The sequence below is a fragment of the Mycteria americana genome, chromosome 6 (assembly GCF_035582795.1).
Source record: "Mycteria americana isolate JAX WOST 10 ecotype Jacksonville Zoo and Gardens chromosome 6, USCA_MyAme_1.0, whole genome shotgun sequence".
Taxonomy (NCBI): domain Eukaryota; kingdom Metazoa; phylum Chordata; class Aves; order Ciconiiformes; family Ciconiidae; genus Mycteria; species Mycteria americana.
The window spans coordinates 28,764,198-28,784,006 of NC_134370.1; the positions used below are offsets into that span (position 1 = coordinate 28,764,198).

General features: G+C 39.4%; 1 protein-coding gene across 2 annotated transcripts in view; it reads right to left on the minus strand.

Annotated features, from left to right (window-relative positions):
• The window catches only part of ZCCHC24 (zinc finger CCHC-type containing 24), a 116,832-nt gene that overhangs the window by 81,033 nt on the left and 15,990 nt on the right, over positions 1–19,809 (minus strand). For both annotated transcript variants that reach the window (XR_012776169.1, XM_075505184.1), the window contains exon 2: positions 17,704–17,904. Coding sequence is in view for 1 of the 2 variants with exons in the window: in XM_075505184.1 (XP_075361299.1) it covers positions 17,704–17,904 (201 nt within the window). In the remaining variant the exon portion in view is untranslated. The remainder of the gene's footprint in view (positions 1–17,703; positions 17,905–19,809) is intronic.

The following is a 19,809-nucleotide window of genomic DNA, read 5'->3' on the forward strand; positions in this document are numbered from 1 at the left end:
TTATTCTTTAAATATCTGCTGATCTTTAGTGAATTGTCTTAACCATCTTCACTTTTTACAAAAATTTGAGCAAACACATTTCCTGGTACAATATTTCTGGAAAACCAGTATTGCTGGTTTTGTTGTAAGGAGCAATATCATGTGAGTTTAGTAACCAGCCATAGTTAAGCAACGAACCTGAATGTTAGAATACTGGTAATCTAGCTGCATGTTAAAACTATGTCAGACTGTTCAAATTCAACTAAAACCAAACTCCTTTCCTACAAATTGATCATAAATGAAATGAAAATAGACTGATGTCCTATATTGTGTTCTGTAGGATAGTTGCCTAGTTCTACCTGTACAAAATGAGGCTACGCTAGCAGAAAAGGCTCAGCTACATGTCGTGGAACACCAGTTCTGTATTCTGTGGGATGTTTATCTGATCAGCCCATTTAATTTACTCCAACAGAAAAGTCAGGAAGGGCTTAAAAGAAAAATCAGCTCCAGTAAGATTTGTCGTCTGGAGTTGTACAACATGGTACTTCTTACAGTGTCCAAATTCAGTTATTCATCCCGGCTAAAACTGCCTTAAGTGAGAAGGCATCAGGAGTCAGCAATCAGTTTTTTTAAGAAGTGGTATGTAATACATCAGTTTTACAAGGAGACAGTGAATATTCATTGCTGGATATTCAACTGCTGGCTGTCAGTCTGACTTATGGAGTCCTACTAAAACCTACTATGGGCTTTTTTCAAGAACTTCAAGTTGCTTTTCCATAGATCTAAATCTATAGATTTAACTCCTGGGGCTCACTGCGCTTTGGCTATGTTCTTTGTAATGTAACCACCCAAGGTATGCTAAAAATATCCAGAGATGAAACCACTGTGTCTTAACTTGCAAGATGTGCTAAGCAGATAAACAACGTTTTCTACAGTGATTAATAAAATGACAGTGATGAATGAAATGACAGCCACCGGAGATAAAAAGAGAAAAATATCGGAAAAAAGGTTGAGTTTGGAAAAGCTAGATAAGGCTTGTGTCTCTGGGAACTGTATGCAAGGAATACAAGAGCTGTGCTTTCCGTTCCCCATTACGTCTGTTTTGGTGTGCCAAATATCCATTCTTCAGCCTTAATCCTCCTACACCAATGGAAGGCACCTTGGCAAGGAGACTGAATGGGTCAAAATATTGATCTTCGATACTCTGGAAAAGGAATGAGGGATTTAACTGTAGCAGCTGGATAAGGAGGGGAATTGATTGGGAAAGAATCTCAAGAATGGAGGTGAGATAAAGAGAAGGTATGACAGGATGCAGACCGTGGGGTCAGCGGGGTCAGACCCTCTGTACGTGCTCCAATAATTCTGCTGGAGCAAGACAACAGCCTGTCTCTGAAGGCTGATCATCCAAAGTTGCTTATGTCTGTCTCCAGCTCCTACCGAAACAAGTAGGTCTTTTCCACAGACATAGATGGGAGTTAGACTAAGTCCTTATTTAACTAACCTTAGGGTGATGCTGTACACTGCCCTCTCTGATTATTTTTCAACAGCTGGCAGTCTTCAGGCAACAGCTGTCTTCTCACTTCTCACACTTCCCTGGCTCTTATCTCTACTAGCTTCTGCTTTTGGCCCTTATCAGCCATCAAATGTATTAGGGGTTTATAAGAGAGAAGACTATGGGGTAGAGAGAAAAGACATGATAAGAAATGTTTATGAAGAATGATGCTTTCATAAGATACTGCTCTTCCTCCTGAGAAAGATGGGCAAGGTCCAAGAGGTGGTTTGCATCCTTCATGGAAAGGATCGCTCAGTCTGCCCTCCCCAAGAGCAGTGACCGATTACAGCTCTGCTACTGGTCCCACTGTGGTTTCTGTGCACACTGATCCTGTTGAATCTCCTGTGCCACCACCAGATGAAACTGGTTAAAGCAACACAGGCTCTAATGCAAAGTCTGCAGACTGCACCCAGCTCTAACCATCCATCATCACAAGTAATCACCAACGTGAACCAGGGTTCAGATAAGACCAGCTCATGAATAATGAACAGCTCGATAACCTGGGCCAAAGACGTAGTAGTGAACAAGTACTTTGAAGTGCCTGTAGCTACAGAGCGGTTCACTTCGTAGGAGGCACAAACATTCAATAGCTCTGTTCAGTCTGACAGCAGAGAGCTCTGGAGTCTGTGTGGATGCTAAACTACCACTAAGCAGCATCCATGAGTAATTCTGCCATTTCCTGATGGTCGGAAGATTTATCTCCATCATAATAGGTATAACCACAGTCCTCCATGGAAAACAGTACAACATTCACAGATGTGAAACTGTGGCATTTGAAAACCCCAAATCTACAGAACACTGTATTACATCTCAACAAGTATGGCTACAGGACTTTTGCATCAGAAGTAGCCTGGGCCAGCTGGCCCAAAGCAGAGGCAGAACTTGCCCAGGTCTGCAGGCACCGCGGTCAGACATGTCTGGGAGAGGTGCGGCCGCTGAGAGAAGGCCACTTCTGTCAACTGCTCTGCTTTCTGGCACAATGGAAACTTCTTCCAGCAGACCAGCACTCATTAGAAGGCAAAGGGGAGCTTTCCTGGGTTACAAGCTGAGCCAAGACAATGTTACATGCTCTCACAGGAACTAAAGCTCACCAGGAATCTTCTCCCATTCCAAATGCAAGGTACATATATCTGACCTAATTTTTCTGATGTTCAAGGAAAACAGTTACTAAACAGAAACACTACATTACATGCACAAGACTGACCCTGGGAAGAGACTAGGAGAGCAAACCACAAGCGTACGTCTTGAGAACGCTCAGATGCTAAATTATATGAAAGGGAAACAGAAGTGAACAGAACAGACCAGAGTGACTGAGAGGGAGCTTTCCTTCATGGTCAGGCCATCAACCCGCCATCCACAGATCAGAGAAGTGCCTGTGTAGAAGGGAAGTCTGCTGTTGCAACAGAGTTGGCAGAGCAACCTGTAAAACTTTTCTATCTTGCCAATGTAGAGGAGCGTGGCTGTGGAAGCGTAGATGCAAAAGTAGCATAAAAGCAACTTTGTGGCTTAAGACAACTACAGTTGAAATGAGGGAAGCTCACAATGCCTCACAATCTGTGCCTATGGAAACACACCTGTCGTAGTCAAAGCAAACCCTGATGCATCCTAATGTTATTGGAAGTACAGAAGACACCACTTTTATTTCAATTATTCACTTGTCTGAAAATTACTGGGAACATTCCTTTGAATTAGTCACATAAAAAGCTTGAGTAAAATTGATTTTTGTTAAGTATTTCCTCTAAAAATGAAACAAATTTCTTTTTCCAATTGGCTACTCGGCCCAAGTCTTTTGGTACAGAAATTTCTGACCTCTTCTTCTCAGGCCTAAGGCGTAAAAAATTTCAAGGATTATGATGCATTCCAGAAAGGAAAAATAGTAGAGAGAAAGGAAAAATAGTAGAGAGAAAGAAAAAATGCAAAGCTTCAGTTTTAGGAAGGACTGGACTGCTCTGTCTAAAGCTTAGGTTTATAGTCAGGGTTAGGGTCAAGAGAAGGAGAAAGCCTAAAGCCACAGTTGGATTTGGGCTGGAAAGAGGCTGCCAAAGAAGCTGAGGACTGTGAAAAACTTGTCCCCTGAGGACAAGTCTTGGTCTTGAAAAAGGCTTGGGCACCTTGTGTACAGCTCAGCTTAGGACTAGGGTTAGGCTTAAGGTGAGGGTTGAAAGAGAAGAAGCCCAGAGTCACAGCTGTGAGATGCTGCAAATAATCCTCCAAAGTAAACTGGGGGCTGAATTTCTCCTCCCAGATTTATTGAGTCTGTGGAGGGACTGGGACCCTGAAACAGCAAAGCCAAGGAATAAAACAATTTAATAATTTATATCACATTACTTTTTTTATTTCTGACTCAGAACTGCTATTTGTGATGCTCAGTGTAATTTTGCAGTAGCAGCAATGAATTTGGGATATACTTGGGTCTGTTTAGGGCTCACAGTAACTGATAACATAACCACTCAATTTCTTCTCACTTTTCCACCAAGAATCTTGACTTGCTATCAATTTTACCTTCAAACCATCCCCCTGCTGCCCTCTGCTCTCTGAAAACACACTGAAATCTAAAGTTTCAGACATTCTAGGAATCTTTCCTGATTCTCTTTTTTCCAATCTCTGAGAAACCTGATCCACCAGATGGGTGGGAGAGCTTATTGTTTTTTCGTCTGACATCTGGATTTCATTAGCAGACTCATGCATGCTGAATCAGGAATGGGAGCTCAGAAGAAAGCAGATGAGAGTTAAAATTATGTTAATGCTAAAAAAAAAGCCTCGTTCTCCTCTCCAACTTTGCAAACAAACGCAAAATGTGAGTCACGTTGTGAGCTCAGCATAAACAGTACAGCCCTTATTAGCTGTACCCACTTACGCTAATATTGGATATATTGTGCCTCAAGCAGCTATAGAGGAGAACACTGTATTATTTACTTATATATGTCAACATTATTTAAAAAAAAAAAAGCCTTTCCAATATTTTCACATTATTACCACCACTTTTCAGGTTTCTAGTAAGTGTCCCCTGTCTTCTATTTAAATAGATTCTGTATAGTATGCAAGGAAATAATTTATCACAAACCAACCATAAAATTACAGTTAAGACTTGCTGCTCAGGAGGCTGCTGTAAATGATACCAGCAAGAGAGACAATTTTTTTCAAGTTTAACAGGAGTGTTAGCAGTGGCCTAAAAGTCAAACTGTTATTAATTACCATAGCTTTCATTACTGAACAACAGAAACAGTACTACAAGCAGTAACCTTCTCTCAGTCCTGTACATGGTGCTATGCTAACAACCTCCGGATGACTGTTAAATCTCATCTTATTTGCTAAGGCTGATGGTTGCAGGCATATAACGTGCATCTTTACAGCCCACCTTATCCTTCCTCTCCCTCCCCAGCACACAAGGACCTCTGGCTCTCAGACCCTGGGTGCCATGCTATCTAGTCAGAGATTCCCATCTTCTAAGGGCACTAAGCGTAGATGAGGAGACTCAGAGTAACATTTGTGACTCGGTCATACAGAGGAAGAGGGACTGACCAGAAGCTTTTGGTCGTGTTTTAGAAGATCAGATGGGTCTAGGGCAAGGACTCGAACAAAATTACAAAATGGTGAAAAGCTGAAAGGGCAGAGTGATTACAGATACTAGAGAAAAGCCAAAGATGGAAGTCAGGCCCTGCAAGTCACCTCAAGAAAACTTCAAACACCATTGAAATAGGCCTCTGTCCCCTCTTCAGAGCTTTACCCTACAAATCTGATGTCCACATTACATGATGTAGGATACAACTGTGTAATATACTTAGATTAGCAGAAAACTGATAGAAACTTTCAGTCACTAATGCAAAAATGACTAGCACACTCTAAAATTGGAGTGTGATTAGTTTTATATGTGTAACAGCAGTCTATGCTATCTCAGGAGATATGGATATCACCTATCCTGAGAAAGTTATATGCCTGTGGCAGGTGAAAAGCAGGTGGATATGTATTTCACCTGTCATAGCCATATAACAATCTCAGGATAGGAATGAACCCCGAAATGTACATAAGTAACCATTTTCAAGGAAACCTGAAAATTCCTGGGATTGATTCTCTACTTTCCCATGTTTTGTGTAAACACTTTGACAAGTGGCAAGTGCAGCACAAAAGCCAGCATGACCATTTCGGTGGTGGTTTGTCCTCATGTAAAGGGTGCAGAGAATCAGGCCCAGGGACACCTGATATTACAGGAGGAATTTTTCATGATTCTTGGTAAAGATGATGAAGACAGCAGTGCAGTTTTGTCATTTAGCTCTAATCTATTAAACTTCTTAACCAGAATTTACAGAAATCTGTTTTAAACAGCAGAGCTCTAACTTGCATTGAGAAATACAAAATGCAGGTCTGGACTGACTACTATTAAGTTTTGTTTTTTAAAACTATTTAAACCAAAGGCCTGTCTACCTTAATGATGAATCTCCTTCACCTTCTGGGAAAGGCTTGTTGTTTGCTATTTCTTTGAAAGGAGCCTTTCTCTCCCCTGCTTTTTGGTCTTCTAATTTCCTCAACTGTGTAATCAGGCATTTAGGAGTAAGAGTAACATGACTGCTATATAAAACCACCTCAGAGGTTATCTCTACTCTCATGAAGTCTCCTGAGGGTCTCCTTTCCTCACCCACGTAAGACCGACGGGGCAGTGGTTGGGAGGGCTGAGTGTGCACTTGGGCTGGGTGTTCTTGGCTGCCAGGTGGTGTGGATATGCTGGCTCAGGTGGAAGTATTGATTTGTCTGTGCTGTTGCAGAGTTTTATCTATAGTTGCACACCTGCAATGTGGGTTAAAATTAGAAATGGGCTTGAAACCAGTATTTTGTATATGAAACCCTTGAATCTGGGAAATGTTCAGTGTTACTCTGAACTCATGTCCAAAATTACAGCTTGAGACCACGTCTAAGTGTAGTTGAAATGTGCTCTTTCTTTGCAGAAGGAAGAAGGAGTTGTTTACAGGGCTCAGTAATACAGAAGATCTCAAAAGGTGCTTCTGTACTCCTATGCACGTTTCTGCACAGTCAGAGAATGAGTTACAAATAAAGAGTAGCAAGTATCTTGTAGAAAATCAGACGCAAATCTGAGGATGAACTAGTAATCAAGATTATGTCATTTCCAAAATGTCTGCTGTCGCTGCTACAATCCCCCAATGTTTCAGCTTAAGTGCCTGTCTACGGGCTTTATTGCCTTAGCTAATAATTTGGCACTGACCAGGCTCTGAAATGAAAGGCTTATTTTTTTGTTTTCTCTAACTACTATACAAACATTTTAGCTTTTCTGCCCCATGAAGGAAATTTGGAAGAAAAAGCTTGTTTTTTTCTTAAAACCAGGGAACTGTCTTCTTAAATAACAGTCTTCTATCAGTAATGTGACAGATCATTTCTAGTGTAAAATATAAAGTGTTAAGGAACTAAGTTTACAGTAAGCTTATCAGCAAATCTGACTATTACCTTTTTGCAAGGTGTATTTTGCTATTAAAAATAAATTAGAAAATTTGAGATATTTAGTATTGGGTTTGGTGAGCTGATGCAGAGAAATAGCCCAGGAGTTAAAACAGGACTTGCATCTGTGAACTGAAGTTCTGTTGTCAGCTCTTTCAGTCTAACAGTAGAGGAAGTTATTGGGTTTCTGAAAGTCACATTATACATTTGTACAACATAAATATATTGAATTTCTGGATGTAGAGTGGAGTCAGAGCTAACACTTCCAGAATATAAACAGGGAAAAACAAAATTATGGAAGTGACTGCTTAATGGTATTAATTTTAGGGAATCAACAGTTTGTATAATATTGAAAGCATTAGGAATGGCCCTATGTCAAAAAAAACAAATTCAAAATAAATACAGATTCTGATCTCACTTGAATTTGCAAGAAAAGCAGCATGACTAGGCTCTCAGGTCTTCAAAGTCTCCAGGTTTGGTGTTTCAGCAAACTTACAGGCACTATCCTTTCACAGGTATGTACTGACTGGTGCTGTTGCAACAAGGAACCTGCAGTCCGTTTTCACGCCATCTGCTCTAAAACACCATTAATGTAAGGCTAAAACATGTGGCTTTTGCTGTGTGGGCAGCAAATGGCAGCTGTATCAAAAAGTGCTCCTTCTGGGAGGGAGTAGTGACTGGAGAGCTACTCTAAACATACAGGGAGAGCCTCTTTAGGATTACAAAATGAATGCTAAACAAGCCCTTGAATCTTAGCATCACTACCAACATCAAATGGTCTATTCTCCAAGAGGTGCAATGACTTCTAAACAAATTTTAATCCTCAGGTATTCCTCTGTAGCCACAGGATTGCTGATGAAAAGTGAACTCACGTAGTACACTCTGTAGGTAATACTGCACAAAAAGCATCACCTGGACTATTTAATCAGATTGCACGATGCCTCCTGAGCTTGATGTCCGAGAGGCTGACATCCATGCATCAGTATAGCACAAAGACTTGTGTTCCTGATCCATGCAGTGCTGCCTTCTCTCCTGCTTCTGATCTAGCTCGTTCAGCCAGTCTGAAGGATATATAAAATCCCAAAAGGCATAGGTGGGCATTAATTACCTGAGAAACTCTGTTCACATCTCATAGTAGACCTTTTTATAGCTATAAAAGGGGCCATATCTAATATATAAGGCTCCTTTTACATTTATTGACATAAGCCAGATACAGCAGAATAGCACGAATACTTGTGCTATACCAGGGAAATGGAAGAGGAATTCATTTCCATTTAGTATCTTAACTTCTTGAGGGAAGTGACATAACAGGAGGCAAAGGTGGGACTGACGGGTACATCTTGACAGCAGGAAAATAAGAGAGGAGCTCCTTGGGTTGGAATTGTGTCCTCACAATCTACAGACTGTCCTGGGACAATCAGAAAAGCAAGGAGAAGCTGAGCTGCAGCCACTAGCTGTTGCCAGCAGAAACTGCTGCTCTGCCTTTAGCGATTTGCTCTCGTTCTGCACTGCTCTTGCTATCTGTTTGCCAGCCTCCTCCTCTGTCCAGTAAGTTAAAAGGAAACGGGAGGGAGAGACAAGGCAGTTCACTCCCCTGACAGCTGCCTTCTCCTCAACAGCCAGAGCGTGTCCCAGTTATCTGACACCATCCCAGCCTCTACTCAGACCTTGTAGGCCTTCTTTAATCGGGCATGGGGATTATCAGAAAATGCATTTTCACTTTTGAGAAACTGGGAAATGATATATAAAAGATATAAATGTTCTTTTGAGTAAATGAAACTTATGAAACATTGCAAAGCAAAGAACGTATCTTCCACTTCAGATGTCTGCTTCAACCTTTTGCTTTTTCAGCTGAACACCTTGTTAAAATAGACGTTTTCCTAGAGAAAAGTCCTCTTGAAAAAAAAGTTATTTGATTGACTTTCTAAATACAGATTAAATGAAGCTACATTTTTACAGGAAGTGTTTGTGCATGGACATTTTGACAGGTGTTATTTCCAAGGTTTAGGGTCTTTTGTTTTCTGTATTTGTTGTTGTAATAAATGCCTGTTTGCTTCAACTTTTATGGTTTAATAGTCTTGTATTTTTGCAGGAGTATTTTAACTAAAAGAACAGTGAGGAAGGATTGTGGTAGACATTAGAGCTGGGAGATACAGAGATCTTGAAGAACAATCAGTGATCTCTTATTGCAGAGCATGAAAATTTAGTTAATTATCATAGAATAGAATCACAGTATCATTAAGTTTGGAAGGCAACTCAGGAGATCACCAAGTCCAACCTCCTGCTCAAACGAGGACCAACACTGAGTTCAGGTCAGGTTTCCTAGGGCTTTGTCCAGTCAGATCCTGAACGCTTCCAAGCATGGATGAAAATTCCACAACATATATTTCACACTAAACCAAAATACCCTTACGAAGCAAGAAAACATGATTCACTTACTCTTCCATTGCTCCTTTCTTATCAGTGCGAATGAGGAATTGATAAACTAGTGTCATTTTGACCTGGTAGTTCTCTCTCTACCTTAACTATAAATCAGCTTGTGGAGGGCTGGAAACCAGACATTACTTTCCCTCTCAAGGGGAATGCTTGCAGTATTCATTTCCAAGCTTAAGCACTTAATTATGGTTTATCAGGAGTTTTACTGCAAACTAAGCAAATACCAAATTGTTAGTAAACAGAGCTCAGATTTAGACCAAATGCAATGTTCAGTCTACTTCAAAGGAGTTTATAGAAGTCTCCCAGTGACTTGCACAGGATTTGGATCTGGTCTGTTGTGCACAGTTTTTAAATATAAACTATGCACATTTAAGATAATGAGTTGTATTATTAGTATGCAGACGTACAATAGTAGAAACATAAGGCTGGGAGATGCTTTGAGATGTTCTCTCACTTGTCCCTGGACAGGATCACATGTGAAAATCCTGAGGTATGTTTATCTACACTGTTCTGAAAGTCTTCCAATGATCAAGAGCCTTCCCAGGCACTCTATTTCAATGCCTCGCAGTTAGAAAGAGCAGCCTAGTTAAGTCCAGTACTCTGGACTCATTAGCTGTGGATCTGGAAAACAAATGTTGCTCTTCACGCAAGGTTTTCTACATATTTGCAACTTATTAATATGTCTTTTTGTGGGAGCAAACAACACTGGTTCTTCAGTCTTTCAACAGAAGTCATGTTTCAGAGATCCCGAATTAATTTCTCTCCTCTCCAGTCTTCCTCAAATTACTGTGGTCAACCTGGACCCAGTTGAGGCTTTACTAATACTGAAACCTTACTCAGTTGAAACGCCACATATCCATAAGGGTTTACATTTAAACAGCATTCTTTTCCTGCTATCCCCCTTGTCAGTGGGCAACCGACTTGAATTTATGTAGATAGTGAATATGCAAATGAGACTCAAAGGTAAACAAAAAGAAGTTGGAAAATCTCAACGAAACCTCAAATTCTGTGGCGCGTGATCCTCCAACACCTCTGACACAGGTAACCATCACACAGGACCCGAGATTCCTCCCCAAGCTCACTGCAAAGACCAAGCAAGCATGCCCTCTTACAGTATTTGCCTTTATCGCATCTGTTTACATTGCATTTCCCACAGCAAAAGAAGTTTGAACTCGTATCAGTAATAAAGACAGAAGCACAGTAATAATGGCTTAGTGATGGTGCTGAAGGAGGAGTTTGGTTTTGGCTGGTCTTCCAGGCTTTTGGGAATGTAATATTGAGTAGTGTGCTAGACAGGAAAGGGGCACAGACAGAGGTCACTAGATATTTCTGTTTTCTTTTTCACTAACTGCTCTTATTCTGGTTTGTTAGGGTTCAGTATCTTCTTTCCAAGCACCCAGTTTATCAAACAACTGGACATAAGTGCCACATATTATAGCCACAGTTTTACAACTACTACTTTGGGAGCATGCTGTCAAAGCAGGGCTCTTTGAATCCCCTCTACTCACATACAGCTGTCCAAGTTACTTGCCTCTCTGATAAATGGTTTAACGCCATGACAGGCACAGCTTATTCAGAATTTCCAAAACAGAGAGAAATTAGTATTTTCTGATGTTTCAGACTCTTAAACAGCTTACATTTCCAGAGGTAAAATGGATGTGACAAAATTACAGCCCACAATACTTTTGTTACAAGATTTCTGCAAGTCTTCATAATAAAAGTAGAAACGATCTGAGAAAATATACCCAGCTAAACTCAGAAACTCTGAGGAAACTTGGCAGGGCTAAGTTCAAGCATATGATTAAAAAAACCCAACAACCCTGCAATAAATTTTGTAGTATATTTGATATCATGGAGTTGTCAAAGTGGCTGCATGTGGTAAAGAAGTAATTTAAAAAATCTTAGCCAAGTCCAAATCATCTAAAATAATTTTATGCAGGTTCTGAGTGGAAAAATATAAAAAAATGAAAGCAGTATGTTGTGTACAAACAAGAGTTTTGAGACCCTCAAATTGTTCCAGTATGTCATAAGGTGGAAGTTTAGTATGTGCGTAGATATTTCCAGAAGAACACCTAAGAATTACAATTTCTTATAGACATATTTACGTGAAGAAATATGCACTATACAAAACATGTCAATGTATCAAAATGTATTTCAAAGCTAGAGAACTGAGGGGCTGGATATATATAGATTTATTTTCTGGAGTGCCACATGCAGTTTGAAAACAATTACATATAGTAGAGATTAACAGGTTTTTTCCTCCTTGTAATACAGGCATACAGGTTCTCTGTCAGTACTGGTCTTATTAAAATCAGTGCTACTGCACCAGAGATTAATTTAGCTGTCATTTTCTTTTATTATATGTTCCATATTTTCATCTTTATCTCTATAAGAGGAATACTAATTTTAGTGATTCAAATACTACTTCATTCATATCAGGGACTGCACAGCCAGGCCTCTAAGCCAACCGAATTGAAGCATAAGCAAGAGACACCCGTACAGCACCATATCAAATGCCAGCAAGTATACTCTGATCAAAAACTATGGTGGAGCCTGCAAAATTGAGCCATACAGGGTTTCAGATTCCTGAGGGACTGGAGAGCTTGACCCCTCATCCTATAAGTGAATAAGAATACTGATATTTCACTCCATTCAATGCAGAAAAGTCGTGTTTATTTGGAAGCCAGCACCCGATATCCAAAAGACTACTGTAACATGTAGCAACTGTCAAAAATTATTATTTTCAGAGTGAAATTTTCGCTGATCTGAAGATTTTTCAGTCTATGATCTCCTTTCATTCCAGACCTCTCTGAAACATCATCTTCCACTTCAAAAGAAAAATAAATTTCAAGAAGTTTGTGTTTGTTTTGCTTTTTTTAAAATTAAGATCCCTAAGCTATAAACTCAGAAAGGTAAAATCTTTCTATCTTTGTAAAGATGGCAGCTTGTTCATCATTGCCATCTTGGCCAGCCTTTGGTACCTGGAGGAAGCACAGCTGTGGACCCCTTGCATTTTGCAGACGTTTGAGATCCTTGCACAACCATCAGGCACAAGACAAATCAGATTAATGCTTCAGGCATGAGAGTCACTGCAATCCTGGAGGCAAATAGCTGCCTGCTGAGCCAACTCTACTGCCAAAGATCCACTATATCTGACCACAGGGAGGGACAGCTTCAGGGCAGCATGATCTGGCAGACCAAGCTGTGGACTAAGAAGAAAGGACTAAACTCGGCTTGACACTGATTTCTTCCACATCCTGCATGAAACCACAAAAGCAAATCTATGCAAACTCAAGCAGCCACAGTAATTACCTACTACTCCCATTGACTTGAGTATGTGTTCTCAAGGTATTTTAGTTTTACACGATCTGCTTCAAAGATCACTGTTGGCAATGGAAAGACTCCCACTGTTGGCCTCATTAACATGGATGATGCCATACATTTCATTCACAGATTTAAAAATGCAGTGCAAAATGAGGCTAATATTGTTTCCCATCACGTATACGTCTGTGGTAGTACGTCTGTACTTCTATGAGCACGCACATGCATTTTCCTCTATGAGTATACTGTAAAATTGGGAAACACACTGTGTAACAGTTCTGTATCTCCAGGGACTGGACTAAATAGTTGTAGTACACCAGGGATTTGACTGCAGAACAGTGATATTTGCCTGGGTTTTTTTTTTTTTCCACCAAGTCTCCATGATATAAGAGTTCCTTGCCTGTGTAGAAATTTACAGGAATTGTCAGGAAGATTTTTTTCAGAGAGCTTGGCACTGGCACAGGGATCAGAGCAGTCTCCTTGTTCAGCATTCAGAAAAACATAGATGGAGCCATGTATTTTTTGAGTGATGAGGCCTGCACATATTTTCACAAAAGGATTTGACAGCACTTGAACAAAGTTAGGTCAGAGAGACCAGTAGACAGAACTGGTGCTTGGCAGAGACACAAGGCAGAGCAGTTTGGAAACTTTGAATACAGAGATGCTTTGCTGGAGCTCTGAGCTTGGACATCTACAAGTACAAACTTTGTTGTTGCCTTTGCTGTTAATCCATTACTGCCCAAATTAACAAGAGGAATGACATATGCAATAAATGAGGTCTAGAATCCGTGTCCACATATTTCCTTCCCAAAGAAGATTTTGAACCATGGCAAAGGTTCAATCACTCAGCAACTTCTTAGAACCTGAACTAGGTGTTTTATTCACAAATGTCCATATATACTGGAAGGTTGGTCATGTCAGTAACATCCCTATACTGTAAAGGAGCAAGATTCATTTTGTATAGGCCATGCATAGTACAAACAAACCCACTGTTTATATTTTGTAGGGTTGTTATAATGGGTGGAAAGAGACAAAGTAACTTTTTAAAAAAGGTCTTCTATGAGTTTCTACATCTGCTAGATAAATGTATGTCATAAGAATCATATATCTTAACTATTACTGGCCCAGAGCTCATCATTATTTGTCCTGGCAAGGGAAAGAAAACCTATGGTCATCACGTATATGTAAGATGTACACTGGCACAGTACCTTCGAGTACACAAATAAGTAAACAAAGTTTTGACAAATCTATATACATGTATATTTATATATCATGCAACTAACCACTAGTAAATGAGAGAGGAAAAATACTCTTATTCCTCACCTTCCTTGCTATTTAAAGAGAAATATTTTGTATATTTGATAGCACTGGCAATGATAATTTAAAAGGACCACTATATTAACTTTAGGAGCACTGCTTTTAACCTTTATTCTCTAGATACTTTTCAGTTCATTCAAGTCAGTGAGAGTTCTGTATGTGAAAGAACATCAGAGAGGTATGAGTAAGTTGTTATCGTCAAAGCCACTGAAACTCAAAAATTAGTTCAGAGAAAACATAGGTATGCTATAAAGATGACACTAAAGATAAAAAGTGCTGTGTTTTTTACAGACGTAATAATTGCAACAAACAGTTTTTGCAAATGTAGGCAAACTGGAAATGATTAATTGCAGTCTCATTTCTGGTAGTTTCTAAAACAGAAAACACACTTCCTATCACTACAGATCACACAAACTACGTGCTAAAATAATAGAAGTTTGCTAAATCCCATTTCAGTTTCCATACAGATAATTTTGGACAGCATATTAGGCAAACTGCACATACCTGAGGTATTCAAATACTAAAGCTAGCCTTTATAATTATTTAATTGTTTATAACTATTTAACCTCCTAGAATATGATTATCACTTAAGATATAAATCTGAACCAATACATGTATTTTCATCAGTATGGTATACCATCAACTTCTACAGCAACAGAAGAAGAACACACATCTTTACAGTGTTTATAACACGCAGAATTAAGGGAGGATATAAAGTCTCAAAGTGGTTACACAATTTCCTTGTTATGCAGGAAAAACTCCATAAAACATCCCATTTCAAAATCTGTTTCTTATTAGGCAGTTACATGAAAATAAAATAAAAATACCGTATGATTTACTGATATGCATTTTGTCCAAATCAGATTAGTTTATCTCTTTTCTCTATCCAAATTTAAGTACTTTAAAAATGCATAGCTACAGCCCTTTTTTGGTAGGATTTGCAAAACAACTTTCATTTTTGACAGCACTAGAAAAACTAAGCATCAAAATCTAAGCTATTAAGTAGTGCATACAATGTTCAAATTAAGAAATCAGTTATCGTCAAAAGCAGCGGTAACAAATGGGGTCTAACAAAGGCCTGATCCTGCCGCTGGTGCTCCCTTGTGCACAATGTTTTCAATGTTTTGAACGTAACGCGTGCACACAGGGTCATCCCCTGTAGATCTGTCCTCAAATTTAGATAAAATAAGGGAAGTGCTTTAAGTTTCTGTGAACGCTTAAGTCTGCTCTTTTTCAAGAAAGCACTTACATGCTGACTAGACCATAAAACACTTGCTTGTGTTAGAAATCTCCAGTGAAGCAGAACTAATTTCATATTGCCTGTTTCTTAAGTAACATGAACTTTTATCTATAGAAACAGATAACGTGCACACACAGCAAAAGGCACTGATGAGATCTGCTCCGGGATGCCTTACGTACATGTAGTCATGCATGCGCAAGGAGATGAAAAGCACAAGACAGGCATGAGAAGGACTGGGGAACAGAGAGTCTGTCAACTTTTTCTGAGGGGACTGAGAAAACCTGGCTTGGTTAGTCCTACAGAATGAATGCTGAGAGAGGATATGATTGCGGTCTATTAATACATCCTGAGATAAACACCAGGGAGAGAGAAGAACTATTTCAGTGGAGGACAATGTTGGCAGGAGAACAAATGACTATAAAGTGGCCATGAGTTACACTTATCCTGGAAATTGGAAGATTTCTAATTATGAGAGGACTGAGGTTCTGGAGCAGCTTCCCACATCAGCAGTAGTGAGAGCAAAATACTGAAATGCTTCCCAACTAAACCTTGATCAGTTTACGAAAGGGACTGTATGATATGGCTGCCTGTAACTGTAGAAGACCGCGTGCAGTGAGCAAGCAGATGCCTCCTAGTCCTGTGTTCCTTCACTCATTACTTACTAGCTCATAGGCCAGCCACAGAGTATGCTCTGTAGGAAGCTTTTTTCCTGGTTCACAGAGAAATTGAAGACATTACTAGTGAAATCTTAAAAAAAACTACATAGGATGTGCAATTTAAGTAAATTAATCTTACTACAGGAGACTTAATTTGTTTACATCTCCTGGATTTCTGTGGGTATGTCTTCAATTTTCATTAACTGTTCTTTAATCTCTAGTACCTCAAACTGTAAAAATACCTATGAAATAAATAATGCATTTCTGCTCCAACTTTCACTTGGGACTGTCTGTGCGAGCCGCATCTTGCACATATTGATCGTCAAGGGATGTTGCATTCATTTGGTTTCTTACACAGCATGGCACAGCCATCTCCAACAGTTCAGCACTCTATTTCTCTCTGCCGCATATTTAGCAGTTGTAGTTCTGATCCCCTTGTTAAGCAATGTAGGCTATTACATGGTCCTATCTTTACATTTTGCTGTAACATGCTAAACTAAGTACATTAAACACAGAAGTATACAAACTGGAGTATTTTTGATCTCCTAGCAAGGAAAATTTCATATTTTTTTCCTAATGAAAACTGCCTTACTCAATGTATATTGAAATAGTATGAAGTAAAAATATTTTCAAGTGCCATACCCAACACTGCAAATGTACTTTAATTCCACAGTTGTCGTTAGAATTAATGAAAGATATACAGCTAAAGTCCATGAAGAAAACAATTTAGACTATGCATAACAGCAGGAGGAATACACTCAGCTAAAGCTCATCTGACATTAGACTTGATTTCATGCTGACCCTGCTCAGCTGGCAGATGCTTTTCCGCCTGTGTTTTGGCTTATATATGTCTGACGTCGTCAATGGTGAATTAACTGTAGTTAATTCTATGCAGATTAATTCTGCTGAAAGTCACACTTTAAGAGGGTAGGAGGTTAAAGCCATAGTGAAGTGGATGCCAGTAATGTCCACATCTGCACTTCTGGAGTATTGGCAGCACTTTAATTTCCTTGGGACTCTACATAGAATATTGTTGGAGTTGTGAAAGTTTAAGCCAGCAACACGCCTGCACCCAGCTGAAACTTGAGAGGATGGAGAAACCTCGCACACTGTGGCTTGGAGCCTCAGGAAAAAAAATTGCAGACTGGTTAGTGGTTTTAGTGCACACTGGTTTATACCTCTTTTCTAAGGAAATAAATTTTGCCAGTTTTGCCACTACAAAAAAGTTCTGGGAGTTCAAGACCACCACATTTGCCAAGTATAGCAAACCTCTTCTATGAGATGGAAGACATTTTGCACCAGATATACTTGGAGCGTGTGTCACTGAAACACTGATTCAAAGTCCTCATCCAGTGTAACAATTTCTTCTCCTTTAGCATATGTAACTTGTTATATTTTTATTAAGTGCCATTGCCAAACTGACTATACAATGTGCTGCTTGAAAACATATTTTACATAATCTCTGTGATAGAAAATTACATAGTAGCCATTTTTAAAGTTTCCAAAATCTATTTATCATGTGCCCAGATGAGTATCTTTTGTAATTCTTATTAGGCAAATGAAATTGCATATTTTTTCCATCAGCATTGGGATAAAGAATATATTAAAAGAACACATGGCTGGCTTGGCACTTTGTCAAGATATTTCTTCAGTGCTACTCACTCTAAGGAACTATTTCAGTCAAATTCTGTGTTACTAAATCAAGGAATGGTGAAAATTTTCATGAAGATTTTCCCAGAATATTGCATATTCCTTACCTGTGGGCAGTCTTTGATGTAGTGTCCCTTGTTAAAGCAGAGGTGGCACAGGTAGTTAGGAGGTGGCCTCTTGCTGGGTTTTCTGGCTTCTGAAGAAAGGGATAGGTCAGAGAAATGCTCGGTGAGGGAGCTTAACCCATCCACAATGTTATTAAGAGAGCCATAAGGTGATGCACTCTTGTACAGACTGCTGCTCAGAGCCTGCAAAAGAAAAGAAAAAAGTCACATGAAACTGTATTATAGTAAAGTCACATAGTACTGTATTAATGATTATTCCGAGACTGATCTGAGTAGGGGAAGGATAAAAATAGCAGAAAAAACGTGATTTTTTTTTTTTTTCAATAAGAACATGGCTGCATATTTGAGGAGAGTAATATACAAGTCATTAATAAAGAGGCTTCTTGAAGGCAGTGCAATGGAGCTGGTCACCCCATTGCTGTGGAAACTACTGAGCTTGCCATGGTTCACTTAGTCCAACCTTTCCCCTAAGCAACGATTACTTTCCTGTGTTTGATCATACCACAGTCATGGTACGGTTAGAATACACAGGCAAAAAACTGGAAGAACCACCCACAAAACGGAACATTTTTGTGTCCAGAACCACTTACGCAAACAATACTAAAGTCAGGGAAAGGAAAAGAACACCAAGAAAAATGTAAAGTAATTTTTAATTTCCGATCTGGTTAATGAGACAGTCAACATAGAGTCCTATGTTCAAACAATATCAAGAAACATTCAGATCTGTATCTGTCTTAGATTTTCTAAGGGGAAACCTGCTGTGATTTAAACATTTCCTGATAAACGGTAAATACTTAGTTTTTGTCCTTCACCTCAATAGGATCCTCACTCAATCTGCAAATCAAAATCAGGAGCTCCTAATTTGCCATTCTGTAGTTTTAGAACAGCAGGAAACCCATAATCACCTAAATAGCTAATCTCCCTAATGGAGATAACAAGGATTCATTCACTTTAATGTGTTAAGGCTCAAAAGAAACTGTGTAGTAGGAGTTTAAAAAGTAAATAATAACTTTAAAAAAAACCCAGAACAAAACATGGTAATGAATTACTGTAGAAACAGGACCGAGTATTGACAGTCCTCTCCACCCTGAAATGATGGGACACATTTCACAGGGTGTTTCTATGTTAGGTCTGATACACCTCACAATAATGCAACGCTCATGTCATTCTCCTGGGATCAGAGAATTACTGCTGGCTTACGGGAAAGTGAGGTAAGAAGAGGTCCAACCTGTGCCTCTGTAGAGACCTTGTTTTTCAGTGCTATGAAATCCAAATATTTCAATGGCCTCTTTATATATGTCATAAGTTCTCATATGTTTATATGTTATATACATATTGAAGACATGCATTGAAATCGATTTAGAGAGTTTGTGAAATAAATCTGAAATGGAATTACATTTATCTCAGAGATCTCGAACATTCAGCATGTCTGCACAGTGAGTACGTTTTCTGGGTAACAGTCACATACCGAAAGAATCATATTGAAGCTCTAGGCACAATTACCTGGATGAGTCCCAACTACCACTGAATCCTGTCCCACTGCAGATGGTGTATACTGTAAATAAAAATTCAGCCTAAGTGGCAGGCCACCGCCATACAGATAATCCGCTTCACCCACCCTCACTATAGTCAAACACAACGTGCTGAGCTCCACTGACCCCTCTTATAAAGCTGAAGCTGCTGCACGGCAGCAGCATCCATTCAAAGGGCCACAGAGTCGAGTCTGATCTCAAGGGGGACTTCACACATGTCCTGGCACCGAAACACCCATCGTTTTACCCCCCAGCACAGCATAGTTCTGTGCTGGTGCAAGATGTTCTGGCTGCTGAGAGGAGAATCAGTCACTTTGGGTTAAACCCATATGTTTTAAAAGGAAAAGCTATTTCAAAAACTAACGAAAAGGTTTTAGCTGCTTTAGCTATCAAGCAACCAAAGATACCTCCAACGGTCACTGGAATTTATTTTCTAGGATTTATTGGACACTATTGGAATGAGAAATTCTTGGCATCAAATTGTTAAAAGGAAGGGGAAGTGTTATGGATGCCAAAATAGTATTAATTAAGGGTCTTCAAGAAGTTCTTGTCTCCC